The sequence below is a fragment of the Chiloscyllium plagiosum genome, unplaced genomic scaffold (genome assembly GCF_037043375.1).
Source record: "Chiloscyllium plagiosum isolate Xiang-an unplaced genomic scaffold, Cpla_swu_hap1 HiC_scaffold_25, whole genome shotgun sequence".
Taxonomy (NCBI): domain Eukaryota; kingdom Metazoa; phylum Chordata; class Chondrichthyes; order Orectolobiformes; family Hemiscylliidae; genus Chiloscyllium; species Chiloscyllium plagiosum.
In genome coordinates, this window is record NW_028270163.1 from 3,254,835 (window position 1) to 3,281,882 (window position 27,048).

A 27,048-nucleotide genomic window follows, 5' to 3' on the forward strand; every position below is an offset into this window, starting at 1 on the left:
AGATCAGAGCGGTGCTGGAAAAGCGCAGCAGGTCAGGCAGCATCCGAGGAGCAGGAAAATGGACATTTCGGGGAAAAGCCCTTCATCAGGAATAGAGGCAGGGAGCCTGCAGAGTGGAGAGATAAATGAGGAGGGGGGCGGGGGGGAATAAAGTAGCTTAGAGTACAATAGATGATGGAGGTGCGGATGGAGGTGACAGGTCAGAGAGGAGGGTGGGGGGAGGTAGCAAAGAGTACAATGGGTGGATGGGGGTGCGGATGGAGGTGATAGGTCAGGGAGGAGAGGGTGGCGTGGATAGGTGGGAAGGAAGATAGGCAGGTAGGACAGGTCATGGGGACAGTGCTGAGCTGGAAGGCTGGAACTGGGAGGGGAAAATGAGGAAACTGGTGAAATCCACATTGATGCCCTGGGGTTGAATTGTTCTGAGACACGGGTGTCAACGAGCGCACAACCTGATTCAAGATGTATAAAAAGTTTGACGAGTCTCACCAGTTCAAAGCGCAGATGCTTTCACATTTTGCACTCTTTTGATGTTACTGAATATTTCCCATGTTAACTACATAATTTGTTAGGCTTCCCTTCAACGTCATGTCAAAGTGTGAAAACTTCAACCACTGAACATCAACTCCAAATTCACTAGTGGGATAGAACTCCTGATCCTACAACCACCCTGGGGCTAATTCTTCCTTCCTACTTGACTCTATGAGCCAAGAGCTAGAGGAATTGATGATCTCCAAAGTCATTACGAGAACTTTCTAACGCCAACCCAGGTGTTTCAACTCTTGGTAGATAAGCAGGAGGCTGGAAGAACACAACAAACAAGGCAGCATCAGGAGGTGGAGAAGTGGACATTCCTGAAACATTGACTTCTCCACCTCCTGATGCTGCCTGGCTTTTTTTGTTCCTCCTGCTAGTCTACTTTGGATTCCAGCATCTGCAGTTTTTATTTTGTGTCTAAATAAGTTTCGAGTTTTAGAACAGTTCCTTCTCCAGGTTGCAAGAAATTTACAGTTCATTTTAAAGAACAGGGATAAGGTATATCTTTCTGCCTTATGTCTTATTCATTCTCAGGAGGTGGATATCATTCGCATTGTCAGCATTTAATGTCCACCTTCCCCTGTCCTGAGAAAGCATAGTGTGAGATATTACCAGCTGGTTTATAATGCTACTTCAGAAGCCAGTTGAGTCAAGCACATTAGTAAAGACACTGAAGTAATATAAGAATGGCAGATTTCGTTTCCAAGACCACATTAAATAAACAATTGGGTTTTACAAGAATCTAAAAGCTCCATAATCACTTTTACTGACACGAGCTTTAAAATTCTTTAATTTTTACCTGAATTCCAATTTTTAAACTCCTACACTGGGATTTGACCTCAATCACTGGTTACTAACCTGTATTACTTTGGCACTGCAATTTGCTTTTTTTTTAATTGACTGGGCAGAATTAATCTCACTTTTTCATTTCTTTCCTAGCACAAGCCATTTTGAAGTGGAGGATACTAAACTTCCCCATAATTTTGCAGCAACAAAGCCAGAAAATAACTTAGATTTAGGGAAACATTTACACTTTATTCCAACAATTTTATGAGACCAGTTATTACCTTTCCAAATGTTCTGACAAAGATGTCACCAGTGAATATGGTGGCTGGGCAGAAGCAACAGCAAGACAAACTATGAAGTGAAAATTAAATTCAACTTCCCTCCTCTAGAGAGTGAGCTGCTGTGAAGCAGGGAATACCTTTGGTCACTAACACTGAAGAGGTTGCAATTCTACCGCACTGGAATAAAGAATTATTAGCATCCAGTCTCAGAAACAACTTGTTAAACAATTAGCACCGTTTTCTGTGGGATAAATTTTGGCTGTTTGAAATTTGACATGCTTGTGTTTGTTCTGATGACAGCAAGATGAGAAGCTTCAGCAATCAGTCAGCAATAATTCTATTTACATCATGCCCTTTCCAACTTCAAGGTTTCTGAAAGCACTTTTGCATGTGTCACAGGTGACGTTAGAAAGCTTGCAGCCAATTTATGGACATGCTCCCACGAACAGTAATCAGATAATGACCAGATAATTTGCTCTTATATTATTGATCTTAGATTATATTGAATAAAAAATTACAATTCTTCAGCTTGAAAGGATTTCTCAGAGTACAAAGCACAAATAGAATAGAGAAACCGAAACATTATTTTAAACATTGGACTAGGAAACTGTTGATGCCAAATAACAATAGGTAGGAGAGATAACTCAATTCAGATGTCCACTTAACTCTCCAGAACTCACTGGGAAATATCAGATGATCAGCTGTGGCACCCTGACACCGAATACCTTGTTGATTCTCATCTAGACTGTAGACATAGCCACTTGGATGAGATAGTGGAGAACATACAACCCCTATAGTTGTGGTCTAGTGTGGGTCAGCATCTTCAAGAGATGAGAACAAAGAGAGAAATTGCTAGCTATACAGTAACCAGAAATGTTGTGGAGGTGCTGGTGGTGGCCTGGGATGGACAAAGTCAAAAATCATACTTCACCAGGTTATAGTCCAACAGGTTTATTTGAAATCACAAGCTTTTGGAGCAATGCTCCTTCATCAGCTCCAAAAGCTTGTGATTCCAAATAAACTTGTTGGACAGTACCCAATAACACAAAGGGGAGCACTCACTCAACACTGAGCTTGAGTTTTATTTTACAAGATATAGTTACAGCTGCAGACAGCACAAACAGTGGGGAGCAGGGGACATTTACAGTTCACTGATGGGCTTGTGCGGCCAGAAGGGATACTTTTCCTTGTCCAGTTTAGTTTCAGGGAAAGCATCATTCAGATCCTCAATGGTCATCTGGTCAAATGGAATCATGCTTTTGAATTTCGTCAACTGGAAAACAGCAAGTGAAAAGAACAAATGAGAGAAACGCACATGATCCAGCAAACTGATAACCAAAACGTTTATTCTCCGGCAAGTTACACACATTTTGTCCCTCATTCCTCATTCCCCCAGATAAACTTCTTCAGAGAGACCACCAAATAACCCACTCAGTAGCCTCAGTGCTCCTTAACATTGGAGTTGCACTGTGACTACTTTCTATTTTGTCCAATGGTAAAAACAGGATCTGAAACGAGGATTGACTGTGCTGCTGACACTTAGTCTATAATCCAATCAAACCTGGTTATGTTCTCCAGGAGCTGGGGGAGGGAAAGAGAGTGGGGTAGTAGTACCCAACAGAATGAAAAGGGCCGAAGTTTGACTGCAGACATGTCATGTTTTGGTACAACAAACAGGGGTGGGACTTATACAAGTAATGGGCCTTGGGGTCGTGTTGTATAACAGGAATCTCCAGGTTCAGGTATAAGTTTGAAGTTTATGTCACATTTAAATAGGGTGGCTTGCCTTCATTGCCCAGTCTTTTCAGCATAGGAGGTGGAAATCATATTGAGGTTGTACAGGACATTGATGAGGCCTCCTCTGGAGTACTGTGTCCAGTTCTGGTCACCCAGTTATAGAAAGGATATTAAGAGGTATCAGAAGAGATTTACCAGGATATTTCTGCATATGGAAGTTGAGTTATAAAGAAAGCTGGGTTTTTTTTCACTGAACGCAGGAGGTTGAGGGGTGACTTTATAGAGGTTTATACAATCATGAGGGGTATAGATAAGGTTAATGGTAGGTTTCCTTTCCCAAGGATGAGGGGTTTCAAGACTAGGGGACACATTTTTAAGGTGAGAGGAGAGAGATTTAAAAGACATGAAGGGCAAACTTTTTGCAGAGGTGGTTGCGTGTGGAATGAACTTCCTGAAGAACTACTGGATGTGGGCACAATTACAATGTTTAAAAGAAATCTAGATAAGTACATGAATAGGAAAGGTCTGGAGGGATATGACCAGGAGCAGGTACATGGATGAGTTTGATTATGTTCGGCATGGACTGGTTGGACCAAAGGTGCTGTGTGACTATGTCTCAGAAGTAGAATTTTTCCTAAATAATCCAGTTCCACATAAGGTAGAATCAGATAGGAGTTCACACCATCCAGGGACCCCGGTGGAAAAATGATTTAGAACAATTAAGTGGGGACATGGATCAGTAATTGCAGTAAAGTGCCCAAACCTCAGTAGCCCATGGGCATTCATGTAATGATGGCCAGAGCCACAACTCATCACAGCACAACCTATGTGTGAGGGGCCTTATGAAAATTAAGTTAAGCACCGATGGTCGATGCCAATCTCATCTAAAATATAATTATGCAGAGGGTTAAAAAATAAGTAGCCGAACAGAAAAAGTCTGATGACCAGAAATGACATAATTATAGTACTTTTAACAACATGTAGTAAAATGCAAATGATTCTCAGTCACATCACATGGTGAAATAATCAATTTCATGTGCAGTTTCTTGGTTTACCTTCTATTACCATCAATCCTGTGAACCAATATCTCTATCAAATCACCAAAATGACAACAGCATGAAGTCCACATTAACAACAGAAACATGACCTTGCAAGATTATGCAAGTCAAGGATTGCTTTGCAAACTATTTCCAATGTGACCCGGATAACTCTCCCTGCTTCTTAAGGGCAATTAGAGTTGGGTAACAATGTCTGAACTTGCTAGTGACACCCACCCATACATTAAAAAAAACTTTTGAAATGAACCTGACCCCAGATATGAGAAAAACAAAACCCTCTTAAAGCAGCAAAACATTTACATTATCAAAGTTGGCTTATATAGAACATAGAAGAATACAGCGCAGTACAGGCCCTTTGGCCCTCGATGTTGCGCCGATCCAAGCCCACCTAACCTATACTAACCCACTATCCTCCATATACCTATCCAATGCCCGCTTAAATGCCCATAAAGAGGGAGAGTCCACCACTGCTACTGGCAGGGCATTCCATGAACTTACGACTCGCTGAGTGAAGAACCTACCCCTAACTTCAGTCCTATATCTACCCCCCCTTAATTTAAAGCTATGCCCCCTTGTAATACCCGACTCCATACGCGGGAAAAGGTTCACACTGTCAACCCTATCTAACCCCCTAATCGTCTTGTACACCTCAATCAAGTCACCCCTAAACCTTCTTTTCTCTAATGAAAACAGCCCCAAGTGTCTCAATCTTTCCTCATACGATCTTCCTTCCATACCAGGCAACATCCTGGTAAACCTCCTCTGCACCCGTTCCAGTGCCTCCACATCCTTCCTATAGTATGGCGACCAAAACTGCACACAATATTCCAGATGCGGCCGCACCAGAGTCTTATACAACTGCATCATGACCTCAGGACTCCGGAACTCAATTCCTCTACCAATAAAAGCCAGTACGCCATATGCCTTCTTCACCGCACTATTTACCTGGGTGGCAACTTTCAGAGATCTGTGTACATGGACACCAAGATCCCTCTGCTCATCCACACTACCAAGTATCCGACCATTAGCCCAGTACCCCATCTTTTTGTTATTCTTCCCAAAGTGAATCACCTCACACTTAGCTACATTGAATTCCATTTGCCACCTTTCTGCCCAGCTCTGCAGCTTCTCTATATCCTGCTGTAACCTGCCACATCCTTCCTCACTGTCAACAACTCCTCCGACTTTCGTATCATCCGCAAACTTGCTCACCCAACCTTCTAACCCCTCTTCCAGGTCATTTATAAAAATGACAAACAGCAATGGTCCCAAAACAGATCCTTGCGGAACACCGCTAGTGACGGCACTCCATGAAGAAACTTTGCCATCAACTACTACCCTCTGTCTTCTTCCATCCAGCCAATTCCTAATCCAAACCTCCAACTCACCCTCAATGCCATATCTCCGTATTTTCTGCAGTAGCCTACCATGGGGAACCTTATCAAACGCCTTACTAAAATCCATATATACCACATCTACCGCTTTCCCCTCATCAACCTCCTTCGTCACCTTTTCAAAGAATTCAATAAGGTTTGTGAGGCACGACCTGCCCTTCACAAAACCATGCTGACTATCCTTGATCACATTATTCCTATCCAGATGTGCATAAATCCTATCCCTTACAATTCTCTCTAAGACTTTGCCCACAACAGAAGTGAGACTCACCGGCCTATAGTTACTAGGGTTATCCCTACTCCCCTTTTTGAACAAGGGAACCACATTTGCTATCCTCCAGTCTTCTGGCACTACTCCAGTAGACAAAGAGGACATAAAGATCAAGGCCAATGGCTCTGCAATCTCCTCCCTTGCTTCCCAGAGAATCCTAGGATAAATGCCATCAGGCCCAGGGGACTTATCTATTTTCACCTTTTCCAGGATTTCCAACACCTCTTCTCTACATACCTCAAAGCCACCCATTCTACTTATTTGTGACTCAGTATTCACATCGACGACAATGCCCTGTTCCTGAGTAAATACTGAAGAAAAGTATTCATTCAGTGTCTCCCCAATCTCTTCCGCCTCCACACGCAACTTCCCACTACTATCCTTGACTGGACCTATTCCTACCCTAGTCATTCTTTTATTCCTAACATACCTATAGAAAGCCTTAGGGTTTTCCCTAATCCTACCGACTAAGGACCTTTCATGTCCCCTCCTTGCTGCTCTTAGCTCTCTCTTCAGGTCCTTCCTGGCTACCCTATAACTCTCAATCGCCCCAATTGAACCTTCACGTCTCATCTTGAGATAGGCCGCCCTCTTCCATTTAACAAGGGATTCCAATTCCTTATTAAACCACGGCTCCCTCGCACGACCCTTTCCTCCCTGCCTGACAGGTACATAATTATCAAGGACACTCAATAGTTGCTCCTTGAACAAGCTCCACATATCATTTACACTCTTGCCTTGGAGTCTACTTTTCCAAGCCACACATCCTAAGTCATGCCTCACCGCATCATAATTTCTCTGACCCCAGCTATAACTCTTGCCCTGTAGTACACACTTATCCCTCTCCATCACGAGAGTAAAAATCACCGAATTATGGTCACTATCCCCAAAGTGCTCACCTACCTCTAATTCTAACACCTGGCATATAGATGTAAGTCTTGAGTTTTTCAAGTATGAACAGCTTGAAGAGGTATATTCTGTCCTGGTATTTTTTATGGCGAGGTTGAAACAGATATATTGAGTGGTCTGCTCAAAGTCAATAAAGTAAACCGCTCAGGAGGCCTTAGTTTTTTTTTAAAAAACGGATTGGAAAAATAGAAGTAGCCTGAATGGGTAGGGTCAAGCTCCCAGAGAACCAGGATGTAAGTTTTAGCTTTCAGTAGCTGTTGGGTTGTGAAAGCTGCTACATCTCTCTTCTTTTGCTACAGCTAAAAGTTTGGGTTTTCTTCCTGCTGCCTGAATTGCATGAAACATAATCAATGTTACTGAATTTGCCTTTGCCACAGTTGTGCTTTTGGGATGTTATTGTGTTGGAACAGTTAATTAGTAGTTTATTATTTTAAATATTTCTATAGAGTTACAGTGACTTTTATTTTGTCTGTATTTTAACTGTAGTGTATGAATTAAGCTTGTTTTGCTTCAAGACTAATGGCTTGACCACTCAAATTGCATCCAGAATGCAAAGTCTGGCACTTGCCTTTAAGATAAGAAAATAAAATTAAAGGCTAGACTATCTCCTTGACACGTTTTGAAGGGGTTTGGACTGGTCCATAACATTTGCAAAATGTACTTTTATATGCTCATGTAGATTTCAGGCAAACACTCCATATTGTCCAGTGACTGACTAATGATGTTCCTCTCTCCTCAGAGGCACTATAACCAATGGTATGGGTAGGTGGTGGCCATTGGACATCTGGACAGCAAAGTCGAGAGTAGACCAAGCCAGGGGTGGTGCACAGCAGCAGCTGCTGCGGAGAACAGAATGTATCAGAGACCATGGCTAGCTGGAATTTGTTGCCTTCTTCCCACAACTGGGGTCTGAGCAGGAGTCCAAAGCCCAGGGGTGGCTTTTAGATAGGTCTCTTCATCAATAATAGGATGTCAGATAATAGTAGCAGATTTTAGAGAATGTGGCTGAGTGACTGCTGTGTCGGACCGAGCTGGGAAAAAAATTTGAAGGGATTCTGTGATTCAAAAGTTAAATTCTGTCAAATAGTGGTTATTTCTTCTCCCAGTGCAGTACCTCTTTCTCGTATTTGGAAATCCGATCCTTAGAAGCCTGAATGTAGGACTTAGCACTCTTGTCCTGTTGAATAAAAAGAAACCATTAACTGAATATAGACCCAGAATCTGATGAGTTGATTTGTCTGTACAACATGATCAGCTTGTGTGCATACACGAAGGGCCTGCTACTCACAGCTTCTTGCTCCTGGGCATTGATCTTCTCCACTTGGGTGTCAATGGGTTCTGGAATCGTCACAGCATTATACTATTTCAGAGCATAAGAATAGAGGGATAAGAGAGAGAAATTAAAATATCAATCTAAATACTTTCTGCAACTCTCTTGACAGTTTTATTTCACCCCTAAACAGATTACCTGAATTACAAGAGGTGATGATGTTGTGGTAATAGTACTGGATTAGTAACCCACCAATGGAATTTGCATTAAATTAATAACTTTTGTCCAGTGGTGACCATCAATAGCTGTTGCAATATGCATCTGGTTCACCAATATCCTCCAGGGAAGGAAATCTATCATCCATATCTGGTCTGGCCTAAGGTGACTGCAGGCTAACAATTATGACATAACCACCATCTGAAGTGGTCTAGCTCATCACCAGTTCAAAGACTAAAGGACTGAAGTTGGATAGGTGAAGTAGCATCAACTTAGGTGTCAGAAATTAAAACAGCAAACTCAGCCCTAATGACCCTGCAAAATCCTCCATATCAATATCTGGAGACTACTGCAAAATTGGAGAAGATATGCCACAGACTAGTCAAGCAACAGCTTGAATCATAGAATCATGGCTTAAAGATTCCAAACACCTTTCCATTATCTACCAGTAGGACAGACTCAGTGGCACAGTCGTATAGCCAGGAGGGGGTGGCCTTGAGAGTTGTCAACATTGACTCTGGAGCCCATAAAGCCTCATGATATAAAGTAAAATATGGGCAACAAAATTTCCTGTTGATTATCACTGACTGCCCTCTAAGGCCAGTACAGTTTTGGTCACCTTGTTATAGGAAGGATGTTATTAAACTGGATAGAGTGCAGAAGAATTTTACAAGGATGATGCCTGGACTCAGTGGTCCAGGGAGTAATAGGGAGAGGTTGGACAAGCTAAGACATTTTTTCCTTGGAGGGTAGGAGACTGAGGGATGACCTTATAGAGGTTTATACGATCATGACAGACATGGATAGGGTGAATACGCTCAGTCTTTTTCCCTTGGGAAAAATTGAGGACTAGAGGGCATCAGTTTAAGGTTAGAGGCGAAAGAATAAAAAGGAACCTGAGGGGGCAATTATTTTGCACAGAAGGTGGTATGCACATGGTATGCTCGACCAGCAGGAGTGGCTGAGGCAGGTACATTATCAACATTTAAAAGGCATTTGGATAAATACATAGATAGAAAACGATTAGAAGGACAGGGACCAAGCGCAGGGAAGTGGGATAAGCGAGGTCATGTTGAAAGAAGATACACAAATGCCATCTTTTGGGTTTTCCTGCCTGTTGAAAGTCCCTCCACACCAAAACAGGTGTGGCGCTGTTCCATCACCTTCTTTTCAAACTCGTCCACCATACCAGCCTTCATTACCACTTTCCGATAATAGACCCAGTCAATCGATGGAGGTTTCTCAGAAAGCGACGTCAACCTGTGGGGAAGTGGAAATAGTCAGCAGGCTATGACCTACAATTAAATACATATTTTAAAAAGGCATGTTCACCAGGAGAAGGTCTATTATTTTGAGAGAATTTTGTACTCAACAGTATGGATCATCAACCTAAAATCTGACCTTTGTTTAGAACAAAGAAAATTTACAGCCCAGGAACAGACCCTTCGGCCCTCCAAGTCTGAGCCAATCCAAATGTACTGTCTAAAACTGTCGGTCAATTCCTAAGCATTTGTATCCCTCTGCTCCCCACCTACTCATGCATGTGTCCAGATGGATCTAAAATGAATCCACCGTGCCTGCCTCTACCACGTCTGCTGGCAACGCGTTCCAAACGCCCACCACCCTCTGTGTGAAGTACTTGCTGCGTGTAAACCCCTTAAACATGCCACTTCTCACTTTGAAAGCATGACCTCTCGTTTCTCTTCCTCTGACTCTAGGGGCTGAAATGCCTACCCCTATTTCTTCTTTTCTTATGGACACAGTCTCAATCACCTGCCCTGCAAGCAATGCCAAGAGAGCCTTAATGTGCATCTACACCCTTCTTGTCCCAATCCTGGCAGTGTTTCATGGAGACAGCATCATGAGAGCTTTACTTGCAACTTTGAAAGAGTAAAGGGAGGCACCTGTACAGTGTCTAACCCCATACAGTCCCTGTACTGGGAGTATTTGATGCAGACAGTTCAGATGAAACTTTAATTGTGGTTTCACAGGATAGAGGCAAATTTACCCTGTACCTAACATTGGAGTGTCCCTTTTTTGGAAGTGTTTGATCGGGACAGTGTGGAGGGAGCTTTACCCTGTATGTAACCCCATGTCTTGAGTGTATTTGATGAGGACAATTTCAAGGAAGTTTTACTTTCAGTTTAAAAGAGTAGAGCTAGTTTTACTCAGTATCTAGCCCTGTGACATAACTGTCCTGAGTGTTCATGGAGACAGTGTAGAGGTGGCTTTATGGAGTATCTAATCCTGTGCTGTCAGGAACAGTTGACAGGAGAGATAAGAGGGAGCTCGCTTCTGCCTTTCTAGCAAAATTATAAATCAAAATAGTTATGTGGGAATTCAGAAGAAATTTCTTTACGGAGTGAGCAGTAAAAACATGGCACTCATCACAATAGAGATCAACTGAGGCGCATGCTATACATATATTTAAGGGAAGCTAGATCATCTGAGGGAGAAGAGGAAAAAAGAGAAAAAAAAAAGAGTCATGCTGATAGAGCTGGGTGAGGAAGGTTAGGAAGAGGCTCAGGAGGAGCAATAACAGCAGCATGAACTGCCTCAGGTGAATTGCTCGTTGCTTGAAGTAGGAAATGTTTCATCTTCAACACCGCTTACATTCAGAGTGAGAAATTATGAAGCGTCTTTGTTGGCAAATCAGATTTACAACAGATGACATTTTTGTTCCAAAAAATGCTTGTGAACAGAGGTAAGGAGACACTGACCTGCTAGACAGAGCATCGCTTCGAGTTTTCAGTGCATTAAACATAGCTCTCTGGTTAGGTGGAACACGTTCACCAAATGCCAACCAATCAACAGCTTTCATGGCAACTCGCCGACCAGACATTTTTGCAGTCTAGAAAAGCAGATATTAGAGAGACTGAGATTAGGAACACTCTATTCTGCATTCTGTTCTATTACCCGGATGTACTTATATAAGATATGATTTGTCTGGATAACACACAAAACAATACTTTTCACTGTACATCATGTAAAATAATAAATCAAATCAGTCAGCGTGTTGAAAGATCCTCCACAATTATATATCTGTCACAAGTACTGTCACACAAGCTTGATTTACAGCTGCTTTTCAAGATGTTTGAAGCATCATCTTTTGTTTTCTTTCTCCCACGTACAAAACTATATCTCTAAAATCTGGAACAAAACCCTACCCTACAACTGTCAAATATCATAAAATCCTCCTGGTTCATGTACCCCTGAGGCAAAGAAATGTGCCATGAGATGAAAATGTACAGGAATTCCTGAAGAAGGGCTAATGCCCGAAACGTCGATTCTCCTGTTCCCTAGATGCTGCCTGACCTGCTGCGCTTTTCCAGCAACACATTTCCATCTCTGATCTCCAGCATCTGCAGACCTCACTTTCTCCTCAAAGAAATGTGCCATCCTTACCAAGTCTAGCCTATGTATGACTGCAGATTCACAGCAATGTATTTGACTCAACTTGCACCTGGACAAGTAGAGATGGGCAATAAATACCCACAGCAGACAATTTTTTAAAAAAAACTACAGAGCCAGAGATACTGGGAATGATACCAACAAGAGCAATAGAACTCAAAAACTTCAAAACCTGTGTTTAAATTTAAAAAGCGTCATCATCAGCACACACATCTGGTATCCTGACTTGAAACAATACATTTTACATGACTGGGGCAATTGTACAGGAAATGTATTGTACAACTCTACTATTTATCCGATCACATAACTCAAATTTCATTCCCTTCCCATTCCTTAAGTGTCCTTTTCACTTATTCGTTGCTTCTCACCCTACCGCCTACACCCACCCCACTGAAAATCATTGTTCTTGTTGTATACAACTCTCTCCAAATTGGAAATAAAGTCGTCAAGCAATGACACAGACCCATTGCTCCAATTTGTCCAGGCTGACTAGGTTTCCCAAACCAAAGTAGTCTCCCTTGCCTGGGTTTGGCCCATATCCCTTTAAACTTTTCTTATTCATGTATCTGTCCAAATGTCTTTTAAACGTTGTAACTGTACTGCATCTACCACTTCTTCTGGCAGTTCATTCCAAATACCATGCTCTTTGTGGAAAAAGTTGCCCCTCAGGTCCCTTTTAAATCTTTCTCCTCTCACCTTCAAACGGTGCCTTCTAGTTTTGAACACCCCACCCAAGGGGAAATACCTTTGTTATTCACCTTACGTATGCTCATGATTTTATAAACCTCTCGAAGGTCACCCTTCAGCTTCCAACACTCCAGGGGAAAAAAAAAGTCCTAGCCTCTTGTTATAACTCAAACCTTTCACGCCCAGTAACATCCGTGCAAATCTTTACAAATTTAATAATATGCTTCCTACTTTACACCTTTGAAAAATATTCTGCATTTCGGTTAATAGTAGGGACCCTTTTCCCCACATGATATGCACTCACTGAAACTATCTCGCTATCTACGCTGAGGCTTTATGGGCTCCTTACAGATTACAATCTCACTTAGCCTTGCATTGTCAGCAAACCTGGACAGTTTGTCTAAGCCATGATACGGAAAAGGTTGCCCTCAACACTTGGTCTCCATCCCTCGGTCCCCCTTCTCACCTACCCCCCTGAAGCAGCCCCACAGCGACTCACTCCTCAATCCGACAAGGACAGCAAAATGGCGAGACGGAAACGGAATTACGTCACTGCGACCCCTGGGTAGGCGGAGGTTTGACCCGACACTTCCGGAAATGGCGGCTTGATGGCGGAGCTGCAGAACGCGGGGCCTCCGGGCGGTAATGGCGCCAGCGCTCCCGGCTCCGGGGACAAAGCCGCCAACAAATGGGTTCGTCTGAACGTGGGAGGGACGTACTTCGTCAGCACCAAGCAAACCCTGTGCAGGGATCCCAAATCCTTCCTGTGCCGCCTGTGCCAGGAGGACCCAGACCTGGACTCGGACAAGGTAATGGCGGTCTCCATGGTGACCCCCCCCCCCCCAACCCCACTGCATTGTCTCCATGGTGACCCCCCCCCAACCCCACTGCATTGTCTCCATGGTGACCCCCCCTCCCAACCCCACTGCATTGTCTCCATGGTGACCCCCCCCAACCCCACTGCATTGTCTCCATGGTGACCCCCAACCCCACTGCATTGTCTCCATGGTGACCCCCCCCCCCCCCAACCCCACTGCATTGTCTCCATGGTGACCCCCCCCAACCCCACTGCATTGTCTCCATGGTGACCCCCCCCTCCCAACCCCATTGCATTGTCTCCATGGTGACCCCCCCCCCAACCCCACTGCATTGTCTCCATGGTGACCCCCCCAACCCCACTGCATTGTCTCCATGGTGACCCCCAACCCCACTGCATTGTCTCCATGGTGACCCCCCCCCCAACCCCACTGCATTGTCTCCATGGTGACCCCCCCCCCAACCCCACTGCATTGTCTCCATGGTGACCCCCCCCCCAACCCCACTGCATTGTCTCCATGGTGACCCCCCCCAACCGCACTGCATTGTCTCCATGGTGACCACCCCCAACCCCACTGCATTGTCTCCATGGTGATCCCCCCAACTCCACTGCATTGTCTCCACGGTGACCCCCCCCAACCCCACTGCATTGTCTCCACGGTGACCCCCCCCAACCCCACTGCATTGTCTCTGCGGTGACCCCCCCCAACCCCACTGCATTGTCTCTGCGGTGACCCCCCCCAACCCTACTGCATTGTCTCCATGGTGACCCCCCAACCCCACTGCATTGCATTGTCTCCATGGTGACCCCCCCCCAACCCCACTGCATTGTCTCCATGGTGATCGGTGGGCAAGCCCCTCTGGACTGGGGTCAGTTTACATGAGAGCCCCATCCACACACTGTGTGTACTCAGGACCAGGTGCCACCCTGACTTGTTTGTATGGCTCTGTTTTTTACTAGATCCAGCACCGTCCTCCCCACTCCTGGTCATCTTGCCAGCAGCAACACATTCTCTCACCAACTATCTCTGCCCGTGTTTGAACATGGGAACATTTCCTTAGCAGCAATTTCCTCAGGATAACCTGATGGGAGTAAGCACTGACTGGCAGGAAGGGTGACTACATTCTTGATCATTATCAGATCTTGGTGAAAGATCACCAACAAAAGCCAAAGGGTTCGCAGTCCTCATCCTCATCAACTGTCCCCAATCCCACTCAGGTTTTCACCAAACACTGTCATAATTGAAGTTATGCTGTTTGTATGGAAGAAATACGAAACCAAAACATTCTCAGTACATTCAAAGTCTGATTTTGCATTGTGTATGATCAATTTGTATTACACTTTATTTTATGTTTTGCTTTTTCTCTATATTTTACAGGATGAAACCGGTGCCTACCTAATTGACAGAGACCCAAGTTACTTTGGGCCGATCCTCAACTACCTGCGACATGGCAAACTGATCATTAACAAGGATTTAGCAGAGGAGGGTGAGAATTGAAACCTGCTGAAATATAACTTAGCATACTGATTGACATTAACATATTGCCAAGGATATTCACTGGACATCATACTTTTTTTTTTCCTCAAACTTATACATTATTTATTAAACAAATGTATAAATATGCTCAATAACATTTCAAGTTGGACACTTGAGAAAGTACAATACAATTAAAAATCTTCTATACAGCATGTGACAGTCTGAATTGCCTCAGTCCAAGTTCAATTACACTTGAAGTTTATAATAAATATTCCTTGACAAAGATGCAATGCACGGATTTTACACAATTTTCAATCCTTTAGTTTACTATGGAAGGTGGACTTTAGACAGTTCTTTTCTCCATTAACTCTTTATGCACTTGTGTCAAGCTTCAGTACATTCCTCAGTTTACAATCTTGGACCTTGTAATGTGCCAGTCTGCAACATTTAGTTGTGAATGATCTTCTAATGGATAGAGCCAATGTGTTTCAGAAAACTAATAAGTGTAATTCACAAAGTTGATGTCCTCCAGCAGAATTTAATGTTTGGCTCTGTGTGCATCCCTGGAACAGCCCATAGCGTGCAGAGTCCTCAGCCACAGTGTTTCTCAAATTGGACCTTGACGATTGCATCTCTCTCCCGACACCTTCTCTGCAAAGGAACATCCAAAGGAAATGAACGACTGTCTCTTCCTCACCATTGCCTCTCTGGGTAGAGAGAGTGAAACTCCAGGCGTGTAGGGAAGGATCTGGCAGGGACAGCATTTCTCACCAGATGCCAAGTTATATTTTGGCATTTGTTTAAAACTTTATGCAATGCTCCTCAGGGAACGATATGACAGGACCAGTCATCTCCTTTTCAGGCAGAGCATTACAGACATTCTTTGCAGACCACGATATCATAGCTTTGTGGTCAAATATGTTTTACTGCATACAACTTTCAAGAAGGGACAGCTACATGTTTGAACTGCGAGGTGACAAGTCGCCAGGTGCTGATGGATTTCATCCAAAGGTCTTAAATCTCATTAGATTCAGAGAAGGTTTCATTAGATTATAAAATGGCTAATTTATCTCCTTTATTCAAAAAGGGAGGGAGGCAGTAGACAGGAAATTATGGGCAAGTTAGCTTAATGTTTGACATAGGCAAAATGTCAGAAGCTATTACTAAAGATGTTATAATAGGGCACTTAGAGCCATTGAGATATACAGCACGGAAACGTACACTTCAGTCCAATTTGTCCATGTTCACCAGATATCCTAAACTGATCTAGCCCTATTTGCGAGCACTTGGCTCATATCCCTCTAAATCTTTCCTATTTATAAACTCATCCAGATACCTTTTAAATGTTGTAATCACCCTTCTCCTCCACTTCCTCTGGCAGCTCATTCCAACATGAACCACTCTCTGTGTGAAAAAGTTGCCCCTTAGGTCCTTTTTAAATCTTTCCCATTTCACCCTAAACCTATGCCCTCTAATTTTGGGCTCCCCCAGCCCAGGGAAATTACCTTGTCCATTTACCCTATCCATGCCCCTCATGACCTTATAAACCTCTATAAGGTCACCCCTCAGCCTCCGACGCTCCAGGGAAAACAGCGCGTTGATTTTGAGGAATGATTAATATGTGTCCAGTTCTCAAAGAGATTGGATTGCATCATGAGAGATCACCAGTCTAGGATTTTATTTACTGATTAGACCAAGACTGTGTTGCACAAGTATAATAGAAAAAGCAAGTGTTCTGAAAATGGTATTCTAAACACAACATCTGTTGCCATTTGTCTTACATATTTATCTAAAATATGTACATGATTTGAACAATTGTGTAAAATTCTTTATCCTAACGCACAAGGCAAATGATCTAGATTGAGGTATCATTATTGCTTGCTCATTGAAAGCGGTGGTTTCACTGTTGAAGTTTGGAGCTTGATTTGGGTTTCTGGTTTCCTCATGTTGGTAGGGCTGATGGTACTTTGCGTAAATTGCTGCAGAGGATGATGTGGAATAGCTAAAGTGTTAATGATATGAGCTGTGATGTACAGGTAGATGTCAAGAAGCTGCAGCAAATGAAGAGCTAAACGTTGCAGCTGAGTGCAGAGGCGCATTTCAATATGCGAATGACTCACACTTTGCTTTGTTTTTCAGAGGATATATGATTTTCCTGCACATTCCCGACTCCACATCTTTTTCTCTCTTCGCGAGTAACGAATACTTAGAGGACAAAACACACTTTCCACTGTGGTTTTGTGTCCATTTTAAATTCTGTTCCATCCTTTGTGCATTTTTGTTTGATGGTGTGGATTTTAGAAACTGAGTAAAACCATATCAGGTTAGAGAGTTTCTGAAGAAAGTCAAAGGCATGCTGACGAGTCTTAAACATTGTGAGGCCTTCAAATGTCAGTTATGGTCAGTACCTGCACTGACTGAGATTATTGTGACGATCCTGCCTTCTAGCCCCTTGCTAGTGACTATCAGTTTAAACTTCACCATCAGCCATTCTCAAATGAGAGAGCAGCCCTATGGTCCTCTGAGAGTATGGTGACTTTACTTATGTTTAGTGCAGTGATTCATTATAGAGGTGGGTTGACCATTACATTGATTAGCATTAAGTGTTAAGACATACCCTGCACTATTGTCTATTTGTTCACTCAATTAGACTGCCAAAACTGGGTTTAAACAGCTTGGATCGAAAGGTATAAAAGATGATCTGTACCTACTCTCCTCCCATAGGTCAATTTTTTCCCAAGCATAATACTTGAATTAAAAAGCTGAGTCACAGTTGAGTGAGTAAACTGGTCAGCTATTCTGCTCATAAGACAGTGAAAGGTGAAGGCCACACTTTGACATAGCAGATAGGTTTCATTCAGGCACTGTGGCTCATTGGTTAGCGCTACTGCCTCACAGCGCCAGGGACCCGGGTTCAATTCTAGCGTCAGATGACTGTCTGTGTGCTGATTGCACATTCTCTCCATGTCTGTGCGGGTTTCCTTCAGGTGCCATGGTTTCCTCCCACAATCCAAAGCTGTGCGTGTTGGGTGAATCAGCCATGGTAAATTTCCCATAGTTGAAAATGTGTTGCTGGAAAAGCGCAGCAGGTCAGGCAGCATCCAGGGAACAGGAGAATCGACATTTTGGGCATAAGCCCTTCTTCCTGAAGAAGGGCTTATGCCCGAAATGTCGATTCTCCTGTTCCCTGGATGCTGCCTGATCTGCTGCGCTTTTCCAGCAACACATTTTCAGCTCTGATCTCCAGCATCTGCAGACCTCACTTTCTCCTCAAAAATTTCCCATAGTGTCCAGGGATGTACAGGTTGGGTGGATTAGCAATTGGAAATGCAGGGTTACAGGGAAAGGGAAGTGGGTTGGTCAGGTGGGATGTTCTTCGGAGGGTTGGTGTGTACTTGATGGGCTAAATGGCTTGTTTCCATACTGTAGGGATTTTATCAAAAACAAATTACAATTTATTATATATTTCCTCCCTTCCCTGAACAAAACATGATCCTGGTTAAAACTGTACCAATGGATGCTGCCCAATAATCTTATGTTAAGTGTACATTTTGAATAGCCCAAAGCCATACAAAGCAGAGACCCAGGTTTCATTTGGATGCTGTATCAGTTCATCTCCAATTAGGTGGTGTTCCTACATTTGCCCTGTGTTGTAGTGAAAAACATTACAGGTACTGAGTGAAATTGGACAAGGTGTAAGTTTGGCTGTAGGAAACTGGATGGGTTAGATATTGAGTATTTTGTTTGGACATGCCCTTTGTACTTGTATGGTACTATGTTGCCATTCACTTGTTAAATTGTCTGAATGTTCATGGTGCAATAGATTCTATTACCTACAGTGTGGAAACAGGCCCTTCGGCCCAACAAGTCCACACCGACCTTCTGAATGGAAACCCACACCCCTATATTTACCCCTGACTAATCCACCTAACACTACGGGCAATTTAGCATGGCCAATTCACCTAACCTGCACATCTTTGGACTGTGGGAGGAAACCAGAGCACCCAAATGAAACCCACACAGACACGGGGAGAATGTGCAAACTCCACACAGACAGTAGCCTGTGGTGGGAATTGAACCCAGGTCCCTGGTGCTGTGAGGCAGCAGTGCTAACCGCTGAGCCACCAAGCTCATGAAAACTGCCTTGTTGGTCAAATTTTAAGCTTGAGGCAATGTTTGAGCTTCTGACACTACTGCTGATGGAGTCAAGCCCTGGCTGAGTGCTTTCTAATCTGTACTTTATTTTTCCAGGGGTCCTGGAGGAGGCAGAGTTTTATAACATTGCGTTACTCGTTCGGCTGGTCAAAGAACGCATTAGGGACCTGGAGAATAGGACTTCACAGGTGAGAACCTACCCTTGGATTAACCATTTGGTAATTTATTTTACTGGAAACGAGATCGCTCCAACTCAGGTTTCTGACATCTCTCTGAAACCAGTCTATGTTTATGTACAAAAGCAGAGTGCGAACATAGGGATCATCAAAGTGTGTTGCACACATTACAGGACCCTGGACAGTGAAGTGAAGTTGGGAATGGAAATTTCAAAAGTAATTTATCTAATTTTTTTTTAATTGGCAGTGTCCTTAGGTGTTTGGCACAAAATGTATAGTCGGCGTGTTTGGTGATCTTTCAGAGACTGTTTAGGTTGCACCAATGAAAAAACAAACTCTCCAATGTATAATCCCTGACCAGATTCACCAGAAGCTGGCACTTCTAACCAGTAGGCCAAAGGAGACATAAGCTTGTCAACACGTGGCAAATGCAGTTTAATTTTGATAAATGCGAGATGTTGAATTTTGATAAGCCAAAATCAATGGTAGAGTCCTGGGTTGTGTTGTCAAATGGAGAGACCTAGAGGTTCAGATAAATAGTTCCTTGAAAGTGGCACACCTGACTTCATTGGTCAGAACATTGAGTAAAGGAGTTGGGACATCTTGTTGAGGCCACTTTTGGAGTATTACATACAATTCTGTTCGCCCTGCCATAGGAAGGATTTTATTAAACTGGAAAGAGTGCAGAAAAGATCTAAAAGGTTGTTAACGAGACTGGAAGGTTTGGGTTATAACGAGAGGCTGGCTAGGCTGGGACTTTTTTCCCTGGAGTATACGAGGCTGATGATCTTACAGAGGTTTATAAAATCATGAAAGGCATACATAAGGTCTTTTCTCTCGAGTAGGAGAGTCTAAAACTAGAGGGCATAGGTTGAAGGTGAGGGGGAAAAGATTTAAAAGGGACCTGGGAATCAGTGTTTCCAGAGAGCGGTACGTATATGGAATGAACTGCCAGAGGAAGTGTTAGAGGTGGGTACAATTACAACATTTAAAAGACATTTGTGCAGGTACGTGAATAGGAAAGGTTTAGAGTGATTTGGGCCAACCGCGGGCAAATGGGACTAATTTAGTTTATGAAACTAGATCAACATGGATGAGTTGGACGAAAGGGTCTGTTTCCATGTTAGGTGACTCTATGACTCTGTAACCAGAAAGATAGATCCACCATCTCTCAGTTGGAGTGGAAAAATTTCCCACATTTCCAGATATCCAAGTCACCAAGTCCCAGAGGACCACAGGATTATTCTCTCATGAGAGAGATGACCCGTGGTGAATTTAACCTGAGGGTCATCATGCCTCAGGACAGTTTGAAAAGGCGAGGCCTTCATGAATACCTCAGCTGATGTAGAAACAGTATTAGCTAGAAATGGACACAGCTGAATGCTATATGTGAGGTGAGAAGATACATTTGATCAAGGGTCCTTGAAGTTCAGTTCAATGGATCAGAGAGAAGCTAACCATTGATTTGGAACAAAGAAAGATGGTTATGATTATTGGAGGTCAATCACTTTAGAAATTCTGATGCTTCACTTCTTACCTGAGCAGATTTATCTCCCTTCCCTCTATCCCATGTTCTCTCATGGCTGTTTCTGAATGATGCTGCAGTGTTCAGTTTCATTTGGAATTCGCCAGATAACCAAGCAGACCATGCCTGCATGCAGCAAGACTTGGGAATCATTCTGACTTGGTGTGATTGGTAGGAGCAACAGCCATAATGCTTTTGAATTTATACAGCACCATTAATGTCTGAAAACTCCTCAAGATGCTTCACAGAAATGTTATCAAATAAAGTTTGTCATGGAGCAATGGATAACTGAAGATTTGGTCACATGGACTGCAGTGGTTCAAGAAAGCATCTCACCATCACTACCTCAAGAGGCAGCTAGGGATGGACAATAAATGCTGGTCCAGCCAGCAATACCTTAAATGAAATTTTTTTAAAAAAAGGAAAACTTTAAGGTTTGCCTTAGCAGAAGAAAAGGAGGTGGTGGTTTGTTTCTTTTTTGCCTTTGACTGCTTTATGAATGAATAAAGATCGCTATGCTAGTATTTCTAATTATCGCTGTTTGCTCCATAGGGTCCAGTTAAACATGTTTACCGTGTTCTGCAGTGCCAGGAAGAGGAGCTCACCCAGATGGTTTCGACAATGTCAGATGGCTGGAAGTTTGAGCAGGTAACTCCTTAATTATCAGTTATTATTAAATGGGATCTACGGTTTTGACAAGGTTGAAACCATCAATGGGCACTGCACTGCAACTGTACTTGCAAGTATACTTTGAACACTGAGGGGAGCTGTTATTGAGGTGTAAGGATTTTAAAAGCAACAGTTTGACCTAAACAGTAAAAAGTGGAAAATGACACAACCCGAAGTAGGGCTAACAATAATCCAGTTTAATCTCAAAAGATAAACAGAATGGAGTGGCAGAAAGGGGAGGGAATATATGCAACAGAATGCTAGGTATGTGATGCAAGGTGGACAGTAAGCAAATTTCAGTGGAAGTGAAGTCAATTTTTTTGGTCAGGAGTGCAGTTGAGGGTTGTGTTAGGCAGAATGTTGCTGAGTTTGTTTGAAATATCAGGGAGGACTGCTTCTGTGGTGCTTTATCCTTCTACATTTCAACGATGGCTAGGGTAGGAATTTTTATGTCATCCTGTAGACCTTTTGAAACAATGTTTGTATAAACATTTGAATGATGTTTTGCACTCAGTTTACCAGTATGTGGAGAGGATGACTGTGTTGCAATGCAGATCTACTATATAATATTAACTTGCAGGTGTGTTTCTGAGGAATTCTTCCAAGCTATTTTTAGCAAAGAGGATCTGTTTAGTAAAAGCTCCATTGCCCAACCTGGTTCTCATGGAGGATTTGGGGCTGGGGGGGTCAGTGGTGGTGGTACAGCATAACACATTTATATTTCTTAATCATTGGGTTGTGTGACATGTTTTTTTTGGTTGATTAGATTAGATTCCCTTCAGTATGGAACCAGGCCTTTTTCGGCCCAACTAGTCCACACCGACCCTCCGAAGAGTAACCCACCCAGACCAATTCCCCTACATTTGCCCCTGACTAATGTACCTAACACGATGGGTAATTTAGCATGGTCAATTCATCAATTCACCTGCAATTCTTTGGATTGTGGGAGGAAACCGGAGCACTCGGAGAAAACCCACACAAACGTGCAAACTCTGCACAGACATTCGCCCAAGGCTGGAATCAAACCCAGATCACTGGCACTGTGAGGCAGCAGTGCTATCCACTGAGCCATGGTGCCACCCCACATTTATAACAATATTTAGCAGAATTTCTAAGCAATTCTAAAGACTTAAATTGGTCATTTGAGTAATGAGTAAGAGGCTTTTAGAAGTGCCAGGAAGCAGATCTAACTAATTAAACTATTTTCCTGCTATTTAAGTTAAAAAGAGCGATCTAGACAGAGACAAGCTCGGCTCCAATTCCTGATCACATTCCATGCTGTACATCTCTATGACTCTAAGTGGGTGGGGCTCAGGACTGCACTAAGTTGAGTATAACTCGCACTGATATTGTGTTTACCCCTGGTTTCTTAGAATCCCTGCAGTGTGGAAACAGACCTTTCGGCCCAACAGTTTACACTAACTCTTCGAAGAGCATAGAATAGCACACCTATCCTATCCGTGTAACTCTGCATTTCCCATAGCTAATGCACCTAACCTACACAGCCCTAAACACTATCGATAATTTAGCATGACCAATCCACCTAACTTGCACTTCTTTGGACTGTGGGAGGAAACCGGAGCACTCGGCAGAAACCCATGCAGATACGGGGAGAACGTGCAAACTGCACACACAGTCACCTGAGGGTGGAATCGAACCTGAGTCCCTGGTGCTGTGAGGCAATAGGGCTAACCACTGAGCCACCATTCTGATCTGGTCTGAATAGAATTCATAGGCATGTGAAGTCACATGAACATACAAGTTAGCAGCAGGAGAAGGCCTTTTGGCACCTCAAGCATCAGGTCAGAAGCAGGTTGCCTTTCAATGTGGGATTCCTCTCCCAGTTAATTTGTTGGGCAGGTTTTTTTTGGGAGAGTGAGGAGCTTGATTGGTTGGTGTTCAACTCACTCAGTACCAAGGTTCATAAAAATCTCCCAGTCCCATCTGCACATTCTTGCCCTGTCCTCCTCTTTCCTGTGCCCCCTTTTGCATGTGCAGTGCTCACACGCTCTCCCTGTCTTACATGAATGTACCTTCTCATGCACATGTATGCACACACATTCCCTCATAGGCATGTGTATGTGTGCTCCTTCCATTATATGATCACCCATATGAGTGCTGTCACTCATGCATGCATCAATGTACACATTCTCCCTTTCATGCACATCTGCAAACTACCCACCCAACCCCCATTGGCATTCAATTTTTCCTGTGCATGTAGGACTATTGCTGGCAACATTCCCAGTGTGCACCCCATGTACGCTCATTTGATGAACTTTGTATGTGTGTACAGATTACACATGGTTAGGATGGGGAGACTGCATGTTTAGATCTTTCCCTCATGTGCACACTGTACCAAGCTTTCACTCATATTCACCCATTCTCTCAGGTGCACACACATACTCTCACCCTGTATTGCATGTGTGCACAGCCTTCTGCAGGGATGAGACATGCACAAACCTTCCCTTTGTGTGCCCACATTGACATGCATACATGCATGTGCACACACAGGCCCTTCCTCACAGTGCAGGTATACAAGCATGCATAGGTACTTCCTATGCATGTGCATATGGGCGCAGGTCTGAACCGGCCATCTGCAGTGGCCAAAGAAGCCACTCAGTTCAAGGGCAATTAGGGATATGCAACTAGTGCTAGCTTGGCTGATATATCCATGACAGAGTAAAGAATAGAAGAGATATTCCCTGTCTGGTCTGAGAGTTAAGATTAACGTTTCATAGTTCCTGCTGAATCTCCAAGCCAGTGGCGGCCCAATCAGCACTCTGCTCATGCTGTATAAATTCGTGTTCCTCTTTTCAAGTCTGAGTCTTGTGTTCTATTCCTATGAATGCAAAACAAAACATTTTGATTTTTCTCCTTTTAGCAGTGTTTAACTTATGTACTACTAAGAATTGTTTTTAAAGACGAACCCTACAAAGACAACTTATCTTGGTTCTTTAACTTTTGAGGCAGCTACATAGTCATAGAGATATACAGTACGGAAACAGACCCTTTGGTTCAACTCATCCATGCCAACCAGATATCCCTATATAAATCTAGTCCCATTTGCCAGCATTTGGCCCATATCCCTCTAAACCTTTCCTGTTCATATACCCAGGAGCCTTTTAAATGTTGTAATTATACCAGCCTCCACCACTCCGCTGGCAGCTCATTCCATACCCACACCACACTCTGCACGAAAAGGTTGCCCCTTGGTCCCTTTCATATCTTTCCCCTCTCACCTTAAACCTGTGTCCTCTGGTTTTGGAATCCCCCACTCCAGGGAAAAGACCTTGCCTGCTTACACTATCCATGCCCTTCATGATTTTATGAACCTCTATAAAGTCCCTCCATTTCCGACGCTCCAGGGAAAATAGCCCGAACTATTCAACCTCTCCCTGTAACTCCAACCCTGCCAACATCATCTCAGATGAACTCCGATGTTCAGAGGTATTTGAAATCAAACAGCAGAGGCAGTAGCTGTGAAGGCTCACTGCTGGGTCACACAACAGTGCAGGTGTCTTTCTTGTTTGATTCACTGACCATGTGACCCTTGTCTCCTTTTGATCTTTTTCCCCCCAAAGTTCCAAAACAATGCAACAGCTTATAAAACAGTGATTACTGCTCCTGGAATTTGGGGAAATCCTACACTGAAAATACCTCAAAAAAAGGAGCAGCTCTTACAGCCATAATTATTTCCTGTCCTCCATCTTAGATTAGCGAGAGATCTCTCCAAATGTTTGCAGTATCTCATTAATGGAGAAAATGTCTGTGCAGCAGGAGGCATGTGTAATTATACTTGGTGCACTAATAAATGTATTACACGTAATTTAAATTCCATGTTCTTTCACAGCTCATTAGCATTGGATCCTCCTATAACTATGGCAATGAAGATCAGGCTGAATTCCTTTGTGTTGTCTCCAGGGAGCTAAATAACTCGACTAATGGAATTGTCATAGAGCCCAGTGAAAAAGCCAAGGTACTGCTCTGCCATCCATTCACCTCTAGTTCTCTCTCACACTCTCGCTGCCACAAGACATGCCGACCTCATGCTGGCAAGTTACGACAGTTTGAGATATTCTTTGCATTTTGTTGTTACTGGTTAGAATGTGGAACGTGCTAAAGTGGAGAAGGTCGGACAGCTGGACAGAAGGGATGGGGGATACTTGACATGGTGGGGTTGAGATCTACCAACTTGGGTTTGCTTGACCAAATTTTCCCACCCCTTTAAAACCTCTAATGAACTTATCTCCCGATATTATTTTCTGGAAACAGATTCTGCAAGAGCGAGGCTCAAGAATGTGACTTACTGAATCGGAATTGCTGTTTCAATTCTGAACCTTGAGGAGGAAGCCTCCACTAGTTGGGGGCATCAAACCTTTGCCACACTCAGACACCGGCCTCTTGATGTTTTGGTTCACATGGGCCTCCTTGATCAGTGGGCTCATTTTACTGAAGAACTCAACCTCTCTGCCTTTCGCTTGAAGCCTGTGAGAGGCTTACAGCACTACTCAAGAATTAAAGCTGCCAAATCTCCCCATGTTTTTTTTTGTTGTTGCGTGATAAGTATATATTCAACCAATGCATTTAATTGCCTTTAACGGACCTGTGGTGTTGCTCATTCCTTGGCGACTAGAAAGCAGAGCCAGTGTATCATTGTATCTGCTTTGTGAGAATTCCTTTCTGTTCTTCCTATGGATCATTGTGTGCATGGATTTCACTCAGTGACTTTTGAGGGGAGGTGAATGATGCAGTATAACAATTGAGTAAACAATTATGTGAAATTCCACAATTCTTGTCAATCTTGTTCCTCTTTCATCGCTGTACTTTTATGACATGATGATGGGATGATTAAACCACACAGTATTGTCATTGAAGTGTGCTGCATTTATAGATCTTTTGAACTCTGACAATTTGAAATGTTCAACTCATGTGACATACAGTTCTAGGTTACGTCCTTCAAAATGTAGGTTGTGTTGAAGTTAGTTGAAACTCTACGACACTGGTATAGTAATGGTGGGGAAAGGTCTCTGTATAACACCTGTACAGAATGAGGACAGATCTGTCAGTGTACAACACTGGGGTACTGTACTGGTTGGGTCAGGTCTATCACTATAACAATACAGTACTGATGGATACAGGTACAATACCATTGGGTTCAGGTCTGTCAGTGAACAGGTACAGTAGTTTTCTCATTATATAACATGGGGTAGTACTAGTAGCTAGAGGTCGATTGCTGGATAATACCCCATGGAACCCCTGGTGGGGACAGTTCTCACTATATTGCACAAACATGGTACTAGTGGGTGAAGTTCAGTCATGAAATAACATTGGGGTCAGGTCATACTGTACAATGTGGGGACAGTACTAAGTGGTACAGGCCTGTCTCTCTCTGTCACAATTGATTTTAGGTCACTGAACAACACCAAGGTTGCATATAGGTGTGCACAGTTGTTCACTGTATAATGGGTAAAGATAGGTCATTGTATAATCCAGATACAGTACTACTGGGCAAAGCTCTGTGTCTTTCTACAGTTCTGTCTGCAAGATGCACTGCGGCAACTTGTCAAGCTTCCTTCAATAGGCACCTTCCAAACAAGTCTTCTACCAGCTCAGAAGGACAAGAGCAGCAGGTGCATGGGAGCTCCTCAAAGCCACTTGGAACTATATTGCTG

The 27,048-nt window shown here is 43.3% G+C and overlaps 2 protein-coding genes across 2 annotated transcripts; one reads left to right on the forward strand and one right to left on the reverse strand.

Moving 5' to 3' along the window:
• Positions 1-2,666: 2,666 nt before the first annotated feature.
• atp5pd (ATP synthase peripheral stalk subunit d) lies at positions 2,667-13,085 on the reverse strand. The gene is made up of 6 exons (XM_043714305.2): positions 13,028-13,085; positions 11,180-11,310; positions 9,623-9,719; positions 8,262-8,333; positions 8,088-8,150; positions 2,667-2,877 (listed from the first exon to the last, which is right to left on the reverse strand). The coding sequence occupies exons 2-6, from the start codon at positions 11,299-11,301 to the stop codon at positions 2,746-2,748; spliced, it is 486 nt and encodes a 161-aa protein (XP_043570240.1). The 5' UTR covers positions 11,302-11,310; positions 13,028-13,085; the 3' UTR covers positions 2,667-2,745.
• Positions 13,086-13,155: 70 nt separating this feature from the next.
• LOC122561963 (BTB/POZ domain-containing protein KCTD2-like) lies at positions 13,156-26,245 on the forward strand. Its single transcript, XM_043714301.2, has 6 exons — positions 13,156-13,366; positions 14,753-14,861; positions 19,103-19,194; positions 21,260-21,355; positions 25,227-25,352; positions 25,649-26,245. The coding sequence occupies exons 1-6, from the start codon at positions 13,166-13,168 to the stop codon at positions 25,676-25,678; spliced, it is 654 nt and encodes a 217-aa protein (XP_043570236.1). The 5' UTR covers positions 13,156-13,165; the 3' UTR covers positions 25,679-26,245.
• Positions 26,246-27,048: the final 803 nt, after the last annotated feature.

What these genes read in the sequence shown, in the direction of transcription:
- atp5pd (XM_043714305.2), bottom strand. Translation starts at nt 11,301, where the DNA reads ATGTCTGGTCGGCGAGTTGCCATGAAAGCTGTTGATTGGTTGGCATTT. An exon ending in AGCGATGCTCTGTCTAGCAG is followed by an intron (nt 9,720 to 11,179) that starts GTCAGTGTCTCC and finishes ACTTCCCCACAG; the next exon opens with GTTGACGTCGCTTTCTGAGA. An exon ending in TGGACGAGTTTGAAAAGAAG is followed by an intron (nt 8,334 to 9,622) that starts GTGATGGAACAG and finishes GCTCTGAAATAG; the next exon opens with TATAATGCTGTGACGATTCC.
- LOC122561963 (XM_043714301.2), top strand. Translation starts at nt 13,166, where the DNA reads ATGGCGGAGCTGCAGAACGCGGGGCCTCCGGGCGGTAATGGCGCCAGC. An exon ending in TGGAGAATAGGACTTCACAG is followed by an intron (nt 19,195 to 21,259) that starts GTGAGAACCTAC and finishes TTTGCTCCATAG; the next exon opens with GGTCCAGTTAAACATGTTTA. An exon ending in AGCCCAGTGAAAAAGCCAAG is followed by an intron (nt 25,353 to 25,648) that starts GTACTGCTCTGC and finishes TTCTGGAAACAG; the next exon opens with ATTCTGCAAGAGCGAGGCTC.